The following is a 15,704-nucleotide window of genomic DNA, read 5'->3' as shown; positions in this document are numbered from 1 at the left end:
CAACTAGTTCCAAAGGGGCTTTTAAATTTAACAAAAGCTCTAGCAGCTCCCTGCCCTTCCCCCGGCCCCAGCTCACCTCACTCCGCCTCTGCCTCCTCTTCTGAAGCTTCTCCGGCTTCTCCTCCCCCTTCCCAGCTTCCTGCGAATCAGCTGTTCGCGTGGGAAGCCTGGGAGGGCTGAGAAGGAAGCAGTGGCTTCCACCAGGTGAGCTTGAGCTGGGGCCGGGGGGCGCGGGCCGGAGGAGGAGGGCTCCAGCACTGCGCCGCCCGGCGAGGTCACGGCCGGACCCGGGGGCTGAGCAGCGCGGCTCCTGCCCCCCGGGTCCAGCCGCAACCTCGCTGGGCAGTGCGGCACGGCTCCTGCCCGGCCCCCGGGTCTGGCCCCAACCTCGGCCGGGCGGCGCGGCTCCTGCCCAGTCCTCGGGTCCGGCCCCGACCTCAGCCAGGTGGCTCCAGTCCCAGCCCCAATCCCAGCCCAGCTGGGCCCCCACCTCCAGGCAGCACGGTAAGGGAGCAGGGAGGGCATGTTGGATAGAGGGCAGGGGAGTTGGGGCGGTGGATTAGTGTCGGGGCAGTCAGAGGGCAGGGAACAGGGGGATTGAACGGGGGCAAGGGTCCCGAGGGGGCAGTCAGGAAGGAGCAGGGGTTGGATGGGGCGGTGGGGGGCAGTTAGGGGTAGGGATTCCAGGAACAGTCAGGGGACAGAGAGGAGGGGTGGTTGGATGGGGTAGGGGTCCCAGGGTGCCATCAGGAATGAGAGAAGGGGTTGGATGGGGTGGCAGGGGGCAGTCAGGGGACAGGGAAGGGGGGGTGGATAGGTCAGGGGTCCCGGGGGGGGGGCTGTCAAGGAACATGGGGGGGTTGGATGGGGCAAGAGTCCCCGGGGGGGCATGACCCCCTCGTGGGGTGAGGAGAAGGGAACCGGTTGTTAATATTTTGGCAGATCATCACTGGTCACACACACGCGGACACCATGGGGATCAGCAGGTATTGAATTCAAGACCTCTAGCACTAACAGCCTCAGTCCCAACCCCTACCCCTTCACCTAAAGGAGTGACCTCCTTGGTTGGAAAAAATAGGCAATTACATAGTCACCAAAGCCAGTGCTTTCCATTGTATCTCTGGATTTTCATACAGGCTAAAGTAAAGGCCCAAAAGCTTAATTAGCACAGTAAGCAACTTTACCCCAACCCGACATGCCAAGCCACAGAGCTCCCCTTGCCCAAAGAGGATGTAAAGATTGACAGTCCTCTACTCTCACCCCTTCTTTTGTTAAGGAATAATCTCTTCAAACTGATTGTCTCACAGCAGAGTCACAAGTCACTGTTTTCTGTTTGGATTAGTGAACACAACTGTGTGTGGGGCATGATTAACCTCCGAGTCATTGTATTTGCACAGTGTGTGCATCTTATCAAACACCTGGAATGACCAGCTGTGAACATCTGGCTCTGTGGACTAAGCCCTTCCCTGAGCGGGTACTGATGTCCATTAAAAAACTGATCTCCATTTATCTTCACTTACTTCATTACAGAGAAGGGACAGGTTTCCCGCACCATCCACCTGCCCACATCTCTGTAGCTGCCTGATCTCTGTTCAGAGGAGATGGAAAAGGGAAATCACTCGGAGGCGACTGAGTTCATTCTCTCAGGACTGACAGATCGTCCGGAGCTGCAGATTCCCCTGTTTGTGGTGTTCCTAATGATTTATGGTATCACCCTGGTGGGGAACGGGGGGATGATCTTGTCAATCATGATTGATCCCCGACTCCACACCCCCATGTACTTTTTCCTCAGTAATTTGTCTTTCTGTGACCTCTGCTTTTCCTCGATAATTTCCCCTAAGATGCTGCTGAATTTCTTAGCCGAGAGGAAAAGCATTTCTTACACTGCCTGCGCTGTGCAAATGGTTCTCTCTGTTTTTACACATGTTGAGTGCTTCTTCAAAGAACAGGTTAATTTAACACTGCAGCTAGGAAGCTTAGTTTATAAATAAAAAGCTAACTTTAGCCTGAGACCAGCTGCTATCTGCCAAGACAGAAGGGGGGAAGTTTAATCCCCCCCCGAACCAGCGGTAAAAAAAACAGTTAAACAAAATGCAGGGGCCGGGGGGAAAAAGTGGCAAAGGTCAGCCAGGAACAAACAAAGAACTGTTTTACAGCCCTGAAAATGGTTGTTTGGGGAAAGCTTAAAAAAAACCATGGAAGACCAGTATAATCTGATAGAAAGGGCACCAGGAGCAGAAGTTCCTGAACAGAGCACCCCACCCCAACCCTGAGGAGCCAGAACTTAAAACCCTTCTGAAAGCTGAAGCAATTTGGAGAGCCCAGTGGATTTTTGGATGGCCTGGGCCCAGGACAGCACCACGGTTCACCTTTCCCCCCACCCTTCTCACTTTACACCCAGACTTGGCCAGTCTGGGTTGTGCATGTGTAAGTATGAAAGTGGGTTAGGGCTTGGGGCATTGACGTTTTCTTTCTTCCCCTGAGTAACGTGAAAGTGTTCCCAGCACTCTCTGCTGTTGTTTTATTATTTTATCAATAAAGATTTAAAATTTAGACCCTTGGTGTGCCTCGTCATCTCCTCCCCCAAAAAATCCTGTGGCCCAGCCTGATCAACTGTGGCCCCAGGCAGATTGCTAACAAAAATCTATCACACCCTGACTTTGGTATTTTCACTGAGGACTGCCCCAGGCACCTCCAGGTCACAGGAAGCAGAGAAGCCAGGAGGAGGAGTTGTATGTATGAGTCCTAGAAGAAGTAGGGGCATAGTGTTTCCTGGGCACTGACCTGGAGTGACAGACTTGGGAGTTTCTGAATACAGAGATTTCTGGCTGTTGGCTGTTTCTACTGGTGTTCAAGGAAGGAAGACTTTGCGAACATTCTTTGTAACCCCTCCCTCAAGGATTATACCAAAGAATAGACTTTATAAGCTTCCCATCAAAATACCAAACTCCCCTCCTCTCTAACCCATGGCTGTTGGACTCTGGTGATGTTCCAGGGCAGTTCAGCAAGAGGAGAGACCATCATGCATAATGGGGGATGTGGTCCAGCCTGGGAGCCTGGCCCACAGAAGAGATTGGTGCTGTGTGGTATCTGATGCACCCCTGTGGTATTTCCAAGCAAAAAGGTTTCAGTCTCCACAAACAACACCCCTTTGTGGATCAGCTCTACACAGTACAAAGCTTGCACTGAAAAAAGGAAGATGAAATATATCCCTAACCCCATACTCTGTAACTCTGGTAGAAATTGCATCATTTAACAACACAGTAGGAAAGAGTGGGCCAAATTAATCCCCAGGGCATGAATTAAACCGAAGGTGTCTTTGGTTCACTGAATGCATTAATTAGGTGTTATGGCTCTCTGAGCTCAGGTATTCCCAGTTGCTCCAGGAATCATGTCCCACAGATCACACATCTCAGTATAAAACTTCCCAAATGCTCCAAACTGGCAGTTTCTGTCGCTGGGGAAACGCAAACACATCTCTCTCTTCTCAGCAGGTACGTGCTATTATCCTGAATTACAGTCACACACACACATACATACATCATGGTGATCAGCAGGTATTAAATTCAAGACCTCCAGCACTGAAAGCCTCAGCCTCAACTCCTATCCCTTCAGCTAAAGGAACGACCTCCTTGCTTGGAAAAAATTGGCAATTACATAGTCACTGAAGCCAGTGCTTTCCACTATGTCTCTGGGTTTTCATACAGACTAAAGTAAATGCCAGAAAGCTTAATTAGCAGAGTAAGCATCTTTACCACAAAGCAACATGCCAAACCACAGAGCTCACCTTGCCCAAAGAGAGCAGAAAGACTGACACTCCTTTATTCTCACCCCTTCTTTAGCTAAGGAATAATATCTTCAGATTGATTCTCTCACAGCAGATTCACAAGTCACTGTTTTCTGTTCGGATTAGTGAATACGACTGTTTGTTTGTGGGGCATGATTAACCTCCGTGTCATTGTATTTGCACAGTGTGTGCATATTATCAAACACCTGGAATGACCAGCTGTGAACATCTGGCTCTGTGGATTAAGCCCTTCCCTGAGCAGGTACTGATGTCCATTAAGAAACTGATCTCCATTTATCTTCACTTACTTCATTACAGAGAAGGGACAGGTTTCCCGCACCATCCACCTGCCCACATCTCTGTAGCTGCCTGATCTGTGTTCAGAGGAGATGGAAAAGGGAAATCACTCGGAGGCAACCGAGTTCATTCTCTCAGGATTGACAGATCGTCCAGAGTTGCAGGTTCACCTCTTTGGGGTGTTCCTACTGATTTATGGTATCACCCTGATGGGGAATGGGGTGATGATCTTGTTAATCACGATTGACCCCCGACTCCACACCCCCATGTATTTTTTCCTCAGTAGTTTGTCTTTCTGTGACATCTGCTATTCCTCGATAATTTCCCCTAAGATGCTGCTGAATTTCTTAGCTGAGAGGAAAAGCATTTCTTACACTGCTTGTGCTGTGCAACTGTATCTCTCTGTCATTTTTGCAGATGTTGAGTGCTTCTTGCTGGCTGTGATGGCATATGACCGTTATGTGGCCATCTGTAACCCACTGCTCTACACGGTCACGATGTCCAGGCAGCTTTGTAAACAGCTGGTGGTCGGGGTGTACACTGTGGGGTTGGTGGATTCAATGATACAAACATGTTTTTCATTTCGGCTGTCATTCTGCAGCTCCAACATCATCAATCATTTCTTCTGTGACATCCCCCCTCTGCTGGCACTCTCCTGTTCTGACACCCGCATCAATGAGATTCTGATGTTTGCATTCATGTGCTGCACTGGAGTGAGCAGCCTTGTAACTATCCTCCTCTCCTATGTCTATATCGCCTCCACCATCCTGCAGATCCGTTCTGCTGAGGGCCGGCGCAAAGCCTTCTCCACCTGCACTTTCCACTTGACCGCGGTAGTCCTGTTTTTTTGCACTCTTCTCTTCATGTATTTACGTCCCACCTTAAGCTATTCCATGGACACAGACAAAGTGGCCTCAGTGTTTTACACGCTGGTGATCCCCATGTTGAACCCATTTATCTATAGCCTGAGGAACACGGAGGTGAAGGACGCCCTGAGGAGAGTAATGAATAAACTCCTAACCAATTCCTGAATCTGTTTAACTCTGTACTGGTTTAGTGATGGGAAGTGGAAACAGGTGAATTCAATTCCCAGCCCATTGCAAGGTAATATCGTAAAGCCCGTGATAGTATTGTTCATTATTGTATTGTTCTTATTATTAACTTGTTTGTATTCCAACAAAGCCTGCAGGCCCCAACAAAGATCGGGGCTTTATTAGGGTATTACCCAAGCAAAATTCCAGGAGGTGCCTGTTTCACATGTGTGAATATCTGTGATGTGCTTTGAAAGCATAGAGCTATTTGTATTGGGAAACAAAAGGGAGGCATCACATCTATCTCCCTCTGTATTGTAGTGAATTTGGTTTTGTTATGCAGTTGCAAGTATGAAGTTTATTATTTCTATGGCTGAACCAAAGGGGATTTTGCACACCCTCCTGATACTCCCCAAACCTGCTCAATCAACACCATTTCATCTATCGCAGTAGTCTCAATTTAGCCAGTTGTGTAGATATGGCCTCATTCTCTCCACTGAAGTTGTTGCATTATGGATAAAACACAGGAAGAATCACAGGGCCAGAAAGAGAGAATGACTCTATAGACTGGTAGTTCGGGGCACTGAGATGCTCAACTTCATGTCTTTGTTCCAATGGTTATTTAATTTATTATCCACTGTAGAAAAACTTTGAAAGGAGAGATCAAGAGCAACCCAGATTGGAATAGCACATCACTCAGTGGCTGGGATGCTTTCTGTAAATACAGGAAACTCAAGTGCACATCTTTGCCCAGCACTGGACAGAAGGGGGAATTGAATCAGGATCACCCACCTCACAGGTGAACACCCTAACCATTGAGCAAAAAATTACAAAGAGAGGGAGCATCACCACCTCCTACCAGTGGCTACTTTGCGACCCGCACCTACATCCTCTCCCCCCACACACATTGTTTTGGGAAAAGGCTATTAGAAGACTTTGTAACACGTTGTGAAGAGTTTCAGGTCAACCCCAACTGCATTGTTTTTCACAATAAATTATTCGTCCCGAAGAAATTCACCCATTTCTAGACACTTTCATGTCCCAATGCTGGGAAATTACTTACAGAGACTTTTGGAGCGGTGACCAACACATGAATTGTAATACATTCACCTCAGTTTTGTATCATATTCAAAAGACCTCAAGGATGAGACTGCGATCCAGACCAGTTGGTGCTCTGGCCCTCTGTATTCCATTTCCACAAGGAAAGACACGGTCACACCATTAATTGCATGTGCTGTGCACACCTGTTGTCCTGGGAGAAAAGATGCTCCAGGGAACAAATCTCAAAGTCATCCCAGGAAGCAGCTCCAGAGGTATTAAGGGTAATGTGGTTGTGATTAGTAAACAGGGCAAGATTCAACTCCTGGTCTGATTTTAGGGTTCTGATCAGGTACTGCTTCCGTCCTCAACTCATTGTAAGTGAAGGGAGGAAAACCAAAGAGGTACCACCAAGTCATGTCTGTGCATGTGGTGGGGGGTACAGTGGAGCTGGATGTCAAGTGTAGGCAGGTGCGTGTCCCTTGCCCTTCCCACTGCTCAGTCTGGTGTCTCCCCTCCCCTCAGTGCAGGGATCCTTCTGAGACCATAGAATCATAGGACTGGAGGGGACCTTGAGAGATCGTCTAGTCCAGTCCCCTGCACTCATGGCAGGACTAAGTATTACCTAGACGATCCCTGACAGGTGTTTGTAACCTGCTCTTGAAAAGCTCCAACAGTGGAGATTCCACAACCTTCCTGGGCAAGTTATTCCAGTGCTTAACCACCCTGACTCTTGGGATGTGTTTCCTATTGTCCAAGCTAACCCCCCCTTGCTGCAATTGAAGTCCATCGGTTCTTGTCCTATCCTTCCCCCATCCCCCATTGTTTTACAATTTTACTTTGTAGCGGGGTGGTCCCCTTCTCCTGCCCTTCAGGGCTTAAAATAGCCTAGGAGAGGGCTATGGATGGGGCAAGAAGCCTGGGCTGACTGAGTGAAAGCAGGCCCAGCTGTGGCCAGGTCCCAATCAGGCCCAGCAAGCCCCTATAAGAGGCAGTGAGCCAGGAGCCCAAACGGTCTCTCTCTGGCTGTAGAGGGAGAAAGGCCTGGCTACAGGGAGCTAGAAAAGGTACCTGAGTGGAGCAGGGCTGCGGAAAGGCTGAGGAGCTCCTGCCTGGTAAGCCCCAGCCTGCGGCCTAGCATTAGGCCAAGAGGTACTCGGGGTTGCAGAGGGCAGCCCAGGGGTAGGCAAAGACAGCAGGTCCAAACTCTTTTGCCTGTGATGAGTGGCTGATACTACAGTCTGCCCCAGTGAACGGGGGCTAGATGGAGACTGGGCAGTAGCTAATACTGAGGCAAAGTGGAGATAGTTGGGTGGGGTTCCCCTGGGAGGGGGAGACCCAGTTAACAGAGGCACCAGGGTCCAGAGAGGGACTCGGGGCCAGAAGACAGGCGGATCACAGGCCTGCAGAGGGTGCTCCGGGCTGGAAATTGAGCTAATTCCTGAAGACGACCAGCAGGAGGCGCCGCAGGGGTGAGTCGGCCCGTCTACGTACTCCTAAACTTGGTTTCAAGGACTATAAGTTATGGGACATAAATAAAATTAACAAAAGAATTGGGAGGGAGCTGTAACATACCAGGGTCCAACCCAGACTAAGCAACAGCTTTGTCACCTGCAACCTTGCAATGCCTTGCTGAAGTGGCTTCCAACTGGGCCAGTCACAAACAAATCACATCCTGAGCATCTGTGTGTAACTGAAGCCTGGCCAGGAATAGTTGGGTTACACTCAGGCTCTCACCACCCTTGGTTATACTGCAGGGTGACCCTAACACACTCCGCAGTCTTCGATTTCCCTCCTGAATTTTACATCCTGTGCTGCCCAGTCCTCTCCTGGACAATACAAGTTACATTGTCCATTATTTCATTAATAGCACTAATATGTATGCAACTTAGTTTCTCAGACACTTTTATTGAAACACACTGGATTAGATACAACAATAAAACAAAGTTTATTGACTACAAAGATAATTTTAAGTGAGTACAAATAAGGAGGCATAGAAGTCAGACATAGTTACAAGAAAAATAAAGCTAGAATTCAACTTGTGCCTAAGTTAGCAAATGATGTGAATTTCAAAGCAAAAGTTTCCTCACCATGTGCTTTCAACAGTCTTATTGACCAAATTTCATAAGTAAGGACCCCTCCACGAGTCCAATGGCTGCTTCCTTTATCTCTTCAGATGCAGTGAATCAAGGGGGGGAAGAGAGAGATAGAGAAAGAGAATGAGAGTGGTGCCTTGGGATGTCTATACCCTCTTTTTAGAGTCCTATCCCCCCTTTGAGAAACATTTCCATCTGGTTACTGGAAGACAAAAACTCTATGTAGAAGGATGTTCCCTGCTGCTTTTCCTCACCTTTTTAGGGTACGTTTGTTTCCCTTTCTGCTTAATGACTATGGTTACTGTTTAGATACAAAATTAAGCAGAGCACACATTTCTTTGTTTAAAACAGACCAGTTTGCCAGCCTCGGTTTGGAACATGCATTAATAACACAATACAGTGTCATCTTATAACTTCACATACATTATAAAAAATGTATTAATATTTGCAGTGAGAGTATCAGTATTTCTAGTTGACTCATAGATTTACTGACCATCTTATAGATGAGCTCCATGTGCAGATAATATGCCTGCAAGAGGGATAGTTTGTTAACGGCAGAAGTCCGTAACACACTGTGCTCTCCTCCTGAGATCCTCTGGTCACCATGTGCTCTCCATCAGGCAAAAATAAGTGAATCTATCTTTCCGATTTTGGGGAGTAATCTAGCAAGGGAAGGACATAGGATACCATGGTGATTGGCATGCTATAAATAGCTAGATTATCTGGAGTACTCCTACATATCTTACAGGTTTTACTCCATCTACTGGGGCCGGGACAATGAGGTGATTCTGAAACCAGGAATGACTGAGAAGACATCAGTTACAGCTGCAAACAATTAGTACGTTTCTCCAATATCTAGCTTTCTGTTTCTTTGATTCCAAATTTATTGCTAAGGCTGGTTGAAAATTTTTCTTGAGAAGATTTTTGGTGTGAAATTGGATTTTCCATTCCACTATTTTTTTTCCATGAAATTCTCTTTTTCCTGGAAATTATAAGATTTCCAGTAAAAAATACCAAACTCTCTTCCTCCCTAAATCATGGCTGTGGGATTCTGGAGAAGTTCCAGGGCAGTTCAGCAAGAGGAGAGACCAACATGCATCATGGGGGATGTAATCCAGCTGGGGAGCCTGGCTCATGGAAGAGATTGGTGATGTGTGGTATCTGAGGCACCCCCGTGGTATTTCCGAGTCGAAATATTATGTTTTTAGCAAAAAGGTTTCAGTCTCCTCACACACACACAAAACCCCTCTGTGGATCAGCTGTACACAGTACCCAACTTGCACTAAAAACAACACGATGAAATATACCCCTAACCTCATACTCTGTAAATCTGGTAGAAATTGCATCATTTCATAACACAGTAAAAAAGAGTAGGTCAAATTAATCCCCAGGGCACCAATTACACCAACGTGGCCTTGGTTCACTGAACACATTAATAAGGTGTGGTGTCTCACTGAGCTCAGGTATTCCCGGTTGCATCAGGAATCATGTCTCACAGATCACACATCTCAGTATAAAACATCCCGAATGCTCCAAACTGGCAGTTTATATCGATGGGGAAATGCCAACACATCTCTCTCTCTCTTCTCAGCAGGTACGTGCGATTGTCCTGAATTACAGTCACACACACACATGGACACCATGGGGATCAGCAGGTATTGACTTCAAGACCTCCAGCACTGAAAGCCTCAGTCCCAGCTCCTACCCCTTCAGCTAAAGGAGCGACCTCCTTGGTTGGAAAAAATAGGCAATTACATAGCCACTGAAGCCAGTGCTTTCCAGTGTATCTCTGGGTTTTCATACGGGCTAAAGTAAATGCCAAAAAACTTAATTAGCACATTAAGCAACTTTATCCCAAACCGACATGCCAAGCCACAGAGCTCCCCTTGCCCAAAGATAGTAGAAAGATTGACACTCCTTTACAAATAATCTCCTCACACTGAAATAATCTTCACCCTGATTCTCTTACAGCAGAGTCACAAGTCACTGATTTCTGCTTGGATTAGTGAACAGGAGTGTTCATGTGTGGGGCATGATTAACCTGTGTGTCACTGTATTTATGCAGTGTGTATTTTATCAAACAACAGGAATGACAAGCTGTGAACATATGTCTCTGTGGACTAAGCCCTTCCCTGAGCGTGTACTGATGTCCATTTAGAAACTGAACTCCATTTATCTTCATTTACTTCATTACAGGGAAGGGACAGGTTTTCCGAACCATCCACCTGTCCAGATCTCTGTAGCTGCCTCATCTCTGTTCAGAGGAGATGGAAAAGGGAAATCACTCGGAGGTGACTGAGTTCATTCTCTCAGGACTGACAGATCGTCCAGAGCTGCAGGTTCCCCTGTTTGTGTTGTTCCTACTGATTTACGGTATCACCCTGTTGGGCAATGGGGGGATGATCTTGTTAATCACGATTGATCCCCGGCTCCAGACCCCCATGTACTTTTTCCTCAGTAATTTGTCTTTCTGTGACCTCTGCTTTTCCTCAATACTTTCCCCTAAGATGCTGCTGAATTTCTTAGCCGAGAGGAAAAGCATTTCTTTCTCTGCCTGCGCTGTGCAAATGAATCTCTGTATCATTTTTGCAGATGTTGAGTGTCTCTTGCTGGCTGTGATGGCATATGACCGTTACGTGGCCATCTGTAACCCGCTGCTCTATACGGTTACTATGTCCAGGCAGCTTTGTAAAGAGTTGGTGGTTGGGGCATACGCTGTCGGGTTGGTGGATTCAGTGATAGAAACGTGTTTTACATTTCGGCTGTCATACTGCAGCTCCAACATCATCAATCATTTCTTCTGTGACATCCCCCCACTGCTGGCGCTCTCCTGCTCTGACACCCGCATCAATGAGATTATGATGTATGTTTTTATGAGCTGCATTATAGTGAGCAGCCTTGTAACTGTCCTCCTCTCCTATGTGTATATCATCTCCACCATCCTGCAGATCAGCTCTGCCGAGGGCCGGCGCAAAACCATCTCCACCTGCTCTTTCCACTTGACTGCTGTGGTCCTGCTTTTTGGCACCCTCCTCTTCATATTTTTACGTCCCCCCTCCAGCTATTCCATGGACACAGACAAAATGGCCTCGCTGTTTTACACGCTGGTGATCCCCGTGTTGAACCCCCTCATCTACAGCCTGAGGAACACGGAGGTGAAGGACGCCGTGAGGAGAGCAATGAATAAACTCCTAACCAATTCCTGAATCTGTTTAACTCTGTACTGGTTTAGTGATGGGGAGTGGGAACAGGTGAATTCAATTCCCAGCCCATTACAATGTAATTTCGCAGAGTCCGTAGGAGTGTTGTTCATTATTCTATTTTTATTATTATTTATTTGTTTGTATTCCAACAAAGTCTGCAGGCCCCAACTCAGATCAGTGGTCAAAACAGAGGAAGAATCACATGGGCAGAAAAGGAGAATTATTCTATAGGCTGGGTGATAGGGGCTTCCACTTAGAGGGTGAGATACTCAACTTCATGTCTCTGTTCCAATGATTATGTATGTATCTATCTAAGTTTGAAAGGAGAGACTGAGAGCAACTCAGACTGGAATAGCACATCCCTCAGGGGCTGGGATGCTTTCTGGAAATGCAGGAAACCCAAGTGCATAGTGTAACGGGTTCGGTCTCAGAGACCCCCACTGGCACTGTCACCTGATGTTCTTAAATTTCCTCTGCTCCTATTTTCCCTGCCAGCTTAATCCTCTGAATCCTGTCTTGTTGAGTCAGACACGCTAGCCTGCTGCAACACAGACCCAGGGTCTGGGCCGCATCCCCAAAACTGGAGATCTAGACTGAGACCAGCTCAGGAGGATACACGTCTCCATCACGCAGACACCCAACTCCCAATGGGATCTAAACCCCAAATAAATCCATTTTACTCTCTATAAAGCTTATACAGGGTGAACTGATAAATGTTCACCCTCTATAGCACTGCAAGAGAGAGAGATGCACAGCTGTTTGCCCTCCAGTAACAATTACTTACACTGTTTATAAATAAACAAAAATGATTTTATTAAGTATAAGAAGTAGGATTTGACTGTTTTTAAATAGTAACAGACAGAACAAAGTAAGTCACAAAGCAAAATAAAGCAAAACACGCAAGGCTAAGCTTTATACACTTAGAAATCAGTTACAAATGTTAACTTCTCACTCCAGTTGTTATTTCAGGTAAAATCCTTCTCAGGGCAGATGCCTTTTCTGACCTAGGTCCAGCCTGTTTTCCCCGACCCCTGGGGCTACAGTCCCTTTGTTTCCAGGTGCTTGCAGGTATCTATCTGGGGTGGGGCGGTCGTCTCTTAAACCAGCTGAAGACACTCATAATTTGCCTTCCCCACTTCATATAGAACATCCCTTTGTTTGGAATTCCAACCCCCTCTAGAAAAGTACCCGTTTCAAGATGGATTTCAGTATCAGGTGACATGGTCACATGTCACTGTAAGACCCGAGTGTGACATTGCACCCCATAATTCTTTATGGAAATATACTTATGAATGTAGATATGACATGACTGGAATATGTTTTATGCTACATATGGCATGTAACATATCGCTGCAAAGGTTATGATCTGCTAAATACATTCCTCCTATTTGTATGCATGTATAATTTTTGTATTCAGAGTTATGAATATTGGCAACGTACTTGCTTAATTTTAAATACCCTCAGTGAAGCAGTTGGTTAGCTTCCTGGGAAAAAACTATTCTCACTAGGTGCCCAGCCAAGAACCACTTAAGCCAACAATAAACTTGGAGACGTCAATCCATATCTGAGCTTTCCCAGGAATATGGCTTGGCTGGTGAGGAACTCAGTCATGTATGGACATGTGCCTTGCCCATGTGACTCCAGAACTCCATCTTGGAGCTGGGATTCTATGCAGGGGGAGGGAGGGGTAACCACCTACAAGAGAAAGTCGATTTAAACCCCTGGGAGACCCCTCCATTTTGTCTTCAGCTGGCTCCACCCCTAAGGATACCTTAAAGAAACTGGAACAAATGACAGTAACCACAGGAGGTGTGAGTGACTGCTGGACCCAGATTAGAAGGAGACTAATCTGTAAAAGGAAGCTTATTGGAACTCCTCTGAGGAGGAGGTTTTATCTGTATTCAGTTTTCTTTCTGTATTAGGCATAGATTTCCGTGTCCTATTTTATTTTGCTTGGTAATTCACTTTGTTCTCTCTGTTACTCCTTGGAACCACTTAAATCCTACTTTCTGTATTTAATAAAATCACTTTTTACTTATTATTTAACCCAGAGTATGTATTAACACCTGGAGGGGTGGGGGGCGAACAGCTGTGTAAATCTGTCTATAAGTGTTATAGAAGGCGACCAATTCAATAGTTTACCCTGAATAAGCTTTATACAGGGTAAAATGGATTTATTTGCTGATTGGATCCCATTAGGAGTTGGGCATCTGAGTCTTAGAGACAGGAAAACTTCTTCAGCTGCTTTCAGTTAAGCCTGCAGTTTGTGGGACGTGGCTCAGACCTGGGTCTGTGTTTGTAGCGGGCAAGTGTGTCTGGCACAACCAGGCAGGGTTCTGGAGTCCCAAATTGGCAGGTAAAGCAGGGGCAGAAGCAGTCTTGGCACATCAGTTGGCAGCCCCAAGGGGGTTTCTGTGATCCATCTAGTCACATTCTTCCTGGGTTGACTCACAGGAACACAGGAAGGCTTGCAGGTAAACAGAGCCATTCACAGTTCATTGATTCTGAAGCACCCTTAATGGCCTTCACTTAATATGTCTACATCAGTGATACACGTTTATATCTTATTCTCCTAACTGCAGACATGGAAATAATCCATGTAAACAAATAGGAAGAACTCACTTAGTAGATTACAACCTTTCTAATGATATGTAACATGGGGCACTTAGCATAAAGCATATTCCAGTTATGTCGTAGTCAGAAGCATATTTTCATTAAGCATATGGAGTGCAGTGTCACACGTGGCTTTGCCCAGCACTGCAGAGACGGGGGAACTGAACCCGGATCTCCCACCTCACAGGTGAACACCCCAACTATTGGGCTAAAAATTACAAGGGGAAGGACCACGACCGACTCCTACAGTGGCCGTATTGTGACCAGAACCTAAATCCTCCCCCCGCACACTCACATTGCTTTGAGACAAACCTATTAGGAGTATTTATAACGCATTTGTGAATAGTTTCCGGTCAATCCAAACGCTATTGGTTTTGACAATAAATTATTTGTCCAGAAGAAATTCACCGATTTCTAGACACCTTTGTGTCCCAACACTGGGAAATTACTTAAAGAGACATTTGGAGAGGTGACCAACAAATAAAGTGGAATAGATTCACCTCAGTTTTGTATCATATTAAAAGGACCTCACGGGAGAGCCAGCAATCCAGACTAGATGATTCTCTGTCCCTCTGTGTTCCATTTCCACAAGGAAAGACAGGGCAACAACATTAATTGCATGTGCTGTGCACACCTGTTGTCCTGGGAGCAAAGATGCTCCAGAGAGCAAATCTCAAAGTCATCAAAGCCAAATTTAACCTCTGCGACTCAAGCAAGCAGCTCCAGAGATATTAAGGGTAACGTTGGTGTGGTTAGCAAACAGGGCAAGATTCGACTCTAAGTCAGATTTTTGGGTTCTGAGCAGGTACTGCTTCCCTCCTTCTCAGTGCATTGTAAGTGAAGGGTGGAAAAACAAAGAGGTACCACCAAGTCATGGGCAAACAAGTCAGTTTCAGAGCATTTTGGCCTTTAATTGAAATGACAGTGAGCCTTTCATGGGAGGGGAAAGAAGAAATTATCCCGAGAGGGGAAATTTCAACTTTCCTGAACATATTTACCTATCAAAAGAAGCTATGGTGTGCAGCAGCCCCATAGTGGAGATGCTTTCCACATTGATGGAAGGGTTTTTCCTTTGATGTAGTTAATTCATGTCTCTGACAGGCAGTAGCTAGGTCAATGGAAGAATTACACTGAGGGTCAGTACAAGCTAACTGCCTTGTACAGAGTGTGAAAAATTTCCCCACCGGGTGTGCCTTAGTTTTCCCTTCCACACAGCAGCCTCTCTGGGCTCCCCTCTGAGTCAGACACTCCTGCGTCCCCCAAAAGGGAAGGTGACCTTGCTCCAGTTGTGGGTTCACAGTTACCAGCTATGACAGACCCTTCACAGGCAAGCAAAATCCCCCTCTTTCCCTCAGGTTGGGCTTGCTTCCAGCTACAGAGTCCCTGGCATCTGTTCCCACCACAGCGGTACCAGAACCCCAACTTCCACCTTTGGGGTACATGTTTCTGTGCACCCCAGGGCAGGCCCTGTCCCCTGATGACCTGAATCTTCCTGGAAGTCAACCCTGGGACAGATTCTGCCACATCAAAGAAATCATTCCCCAGTAGAAACGGTGCAAAATTGTGTGCCACTGTTGGAAAAGTCTGCTCCGCTTGCAAATCACCACTTTCCATGTGTACCTTAGCTAAAGGTGCAAGG

At 46.6% G+C, this 15,704-nt stretch overlaps 2 protein-coding genes across 2 annotated transcripts; both read left to right on the top strand.

Annotated features, from left to right (window-relative positions):
- The first annotated feature begins 4,170 nt into the window (after nt 1-4,170).
- Nucleotides 4,171-5,115, top strand: LOC123369601 (olfactory receptor 1019-like). The gene has a single exon (XM_045015365.1). The coding sequence runs from the start codon at nt 4,177-4,179 to the stop codon at nt 5,113-5,115; it is 939 nt and encodes a 312-aa protein (XP_044871300.1). The 5' UTR covers nt 4,171-4,176.
- Nucleotides 5,116-10,510: 5,395 nt separating this feature from the next.
- Nucleotides 10,511-11,455, top strand: LOC123369746 (olfactory receptor-like protein OLF1). The gene has a single exon (XM_045015684.1). It carries the CDS (start codon nt 10,517-10,519, stop codon nt 11,453-11,455), a length of 939 nt encoding a protein of 312 aa, XP_044871619.1. The 5' UTR covers nt 10,511-10,516.
- The last annotated feature ends 4,249 nt before the right edge of the window (nt 11,456-15,704 follow it).

Source organism: Mauremys mutica, chromosome 4, assembly GCF_020497125.1.
Source record: "Mauremys mutica isolate MM-2020 ecotype Southern chromosome 4, ASM2049712v1, whole genome shotgun sequence".
Taxonomy (NCBI): Eukaryota; Metazoa; Chordata; order Testudines; family Geoemydidae; genus Mauremys; species Mauremys mutica.
This window is presented reverse-complemented; position numbering and strand designations above follow the sequence as displayed.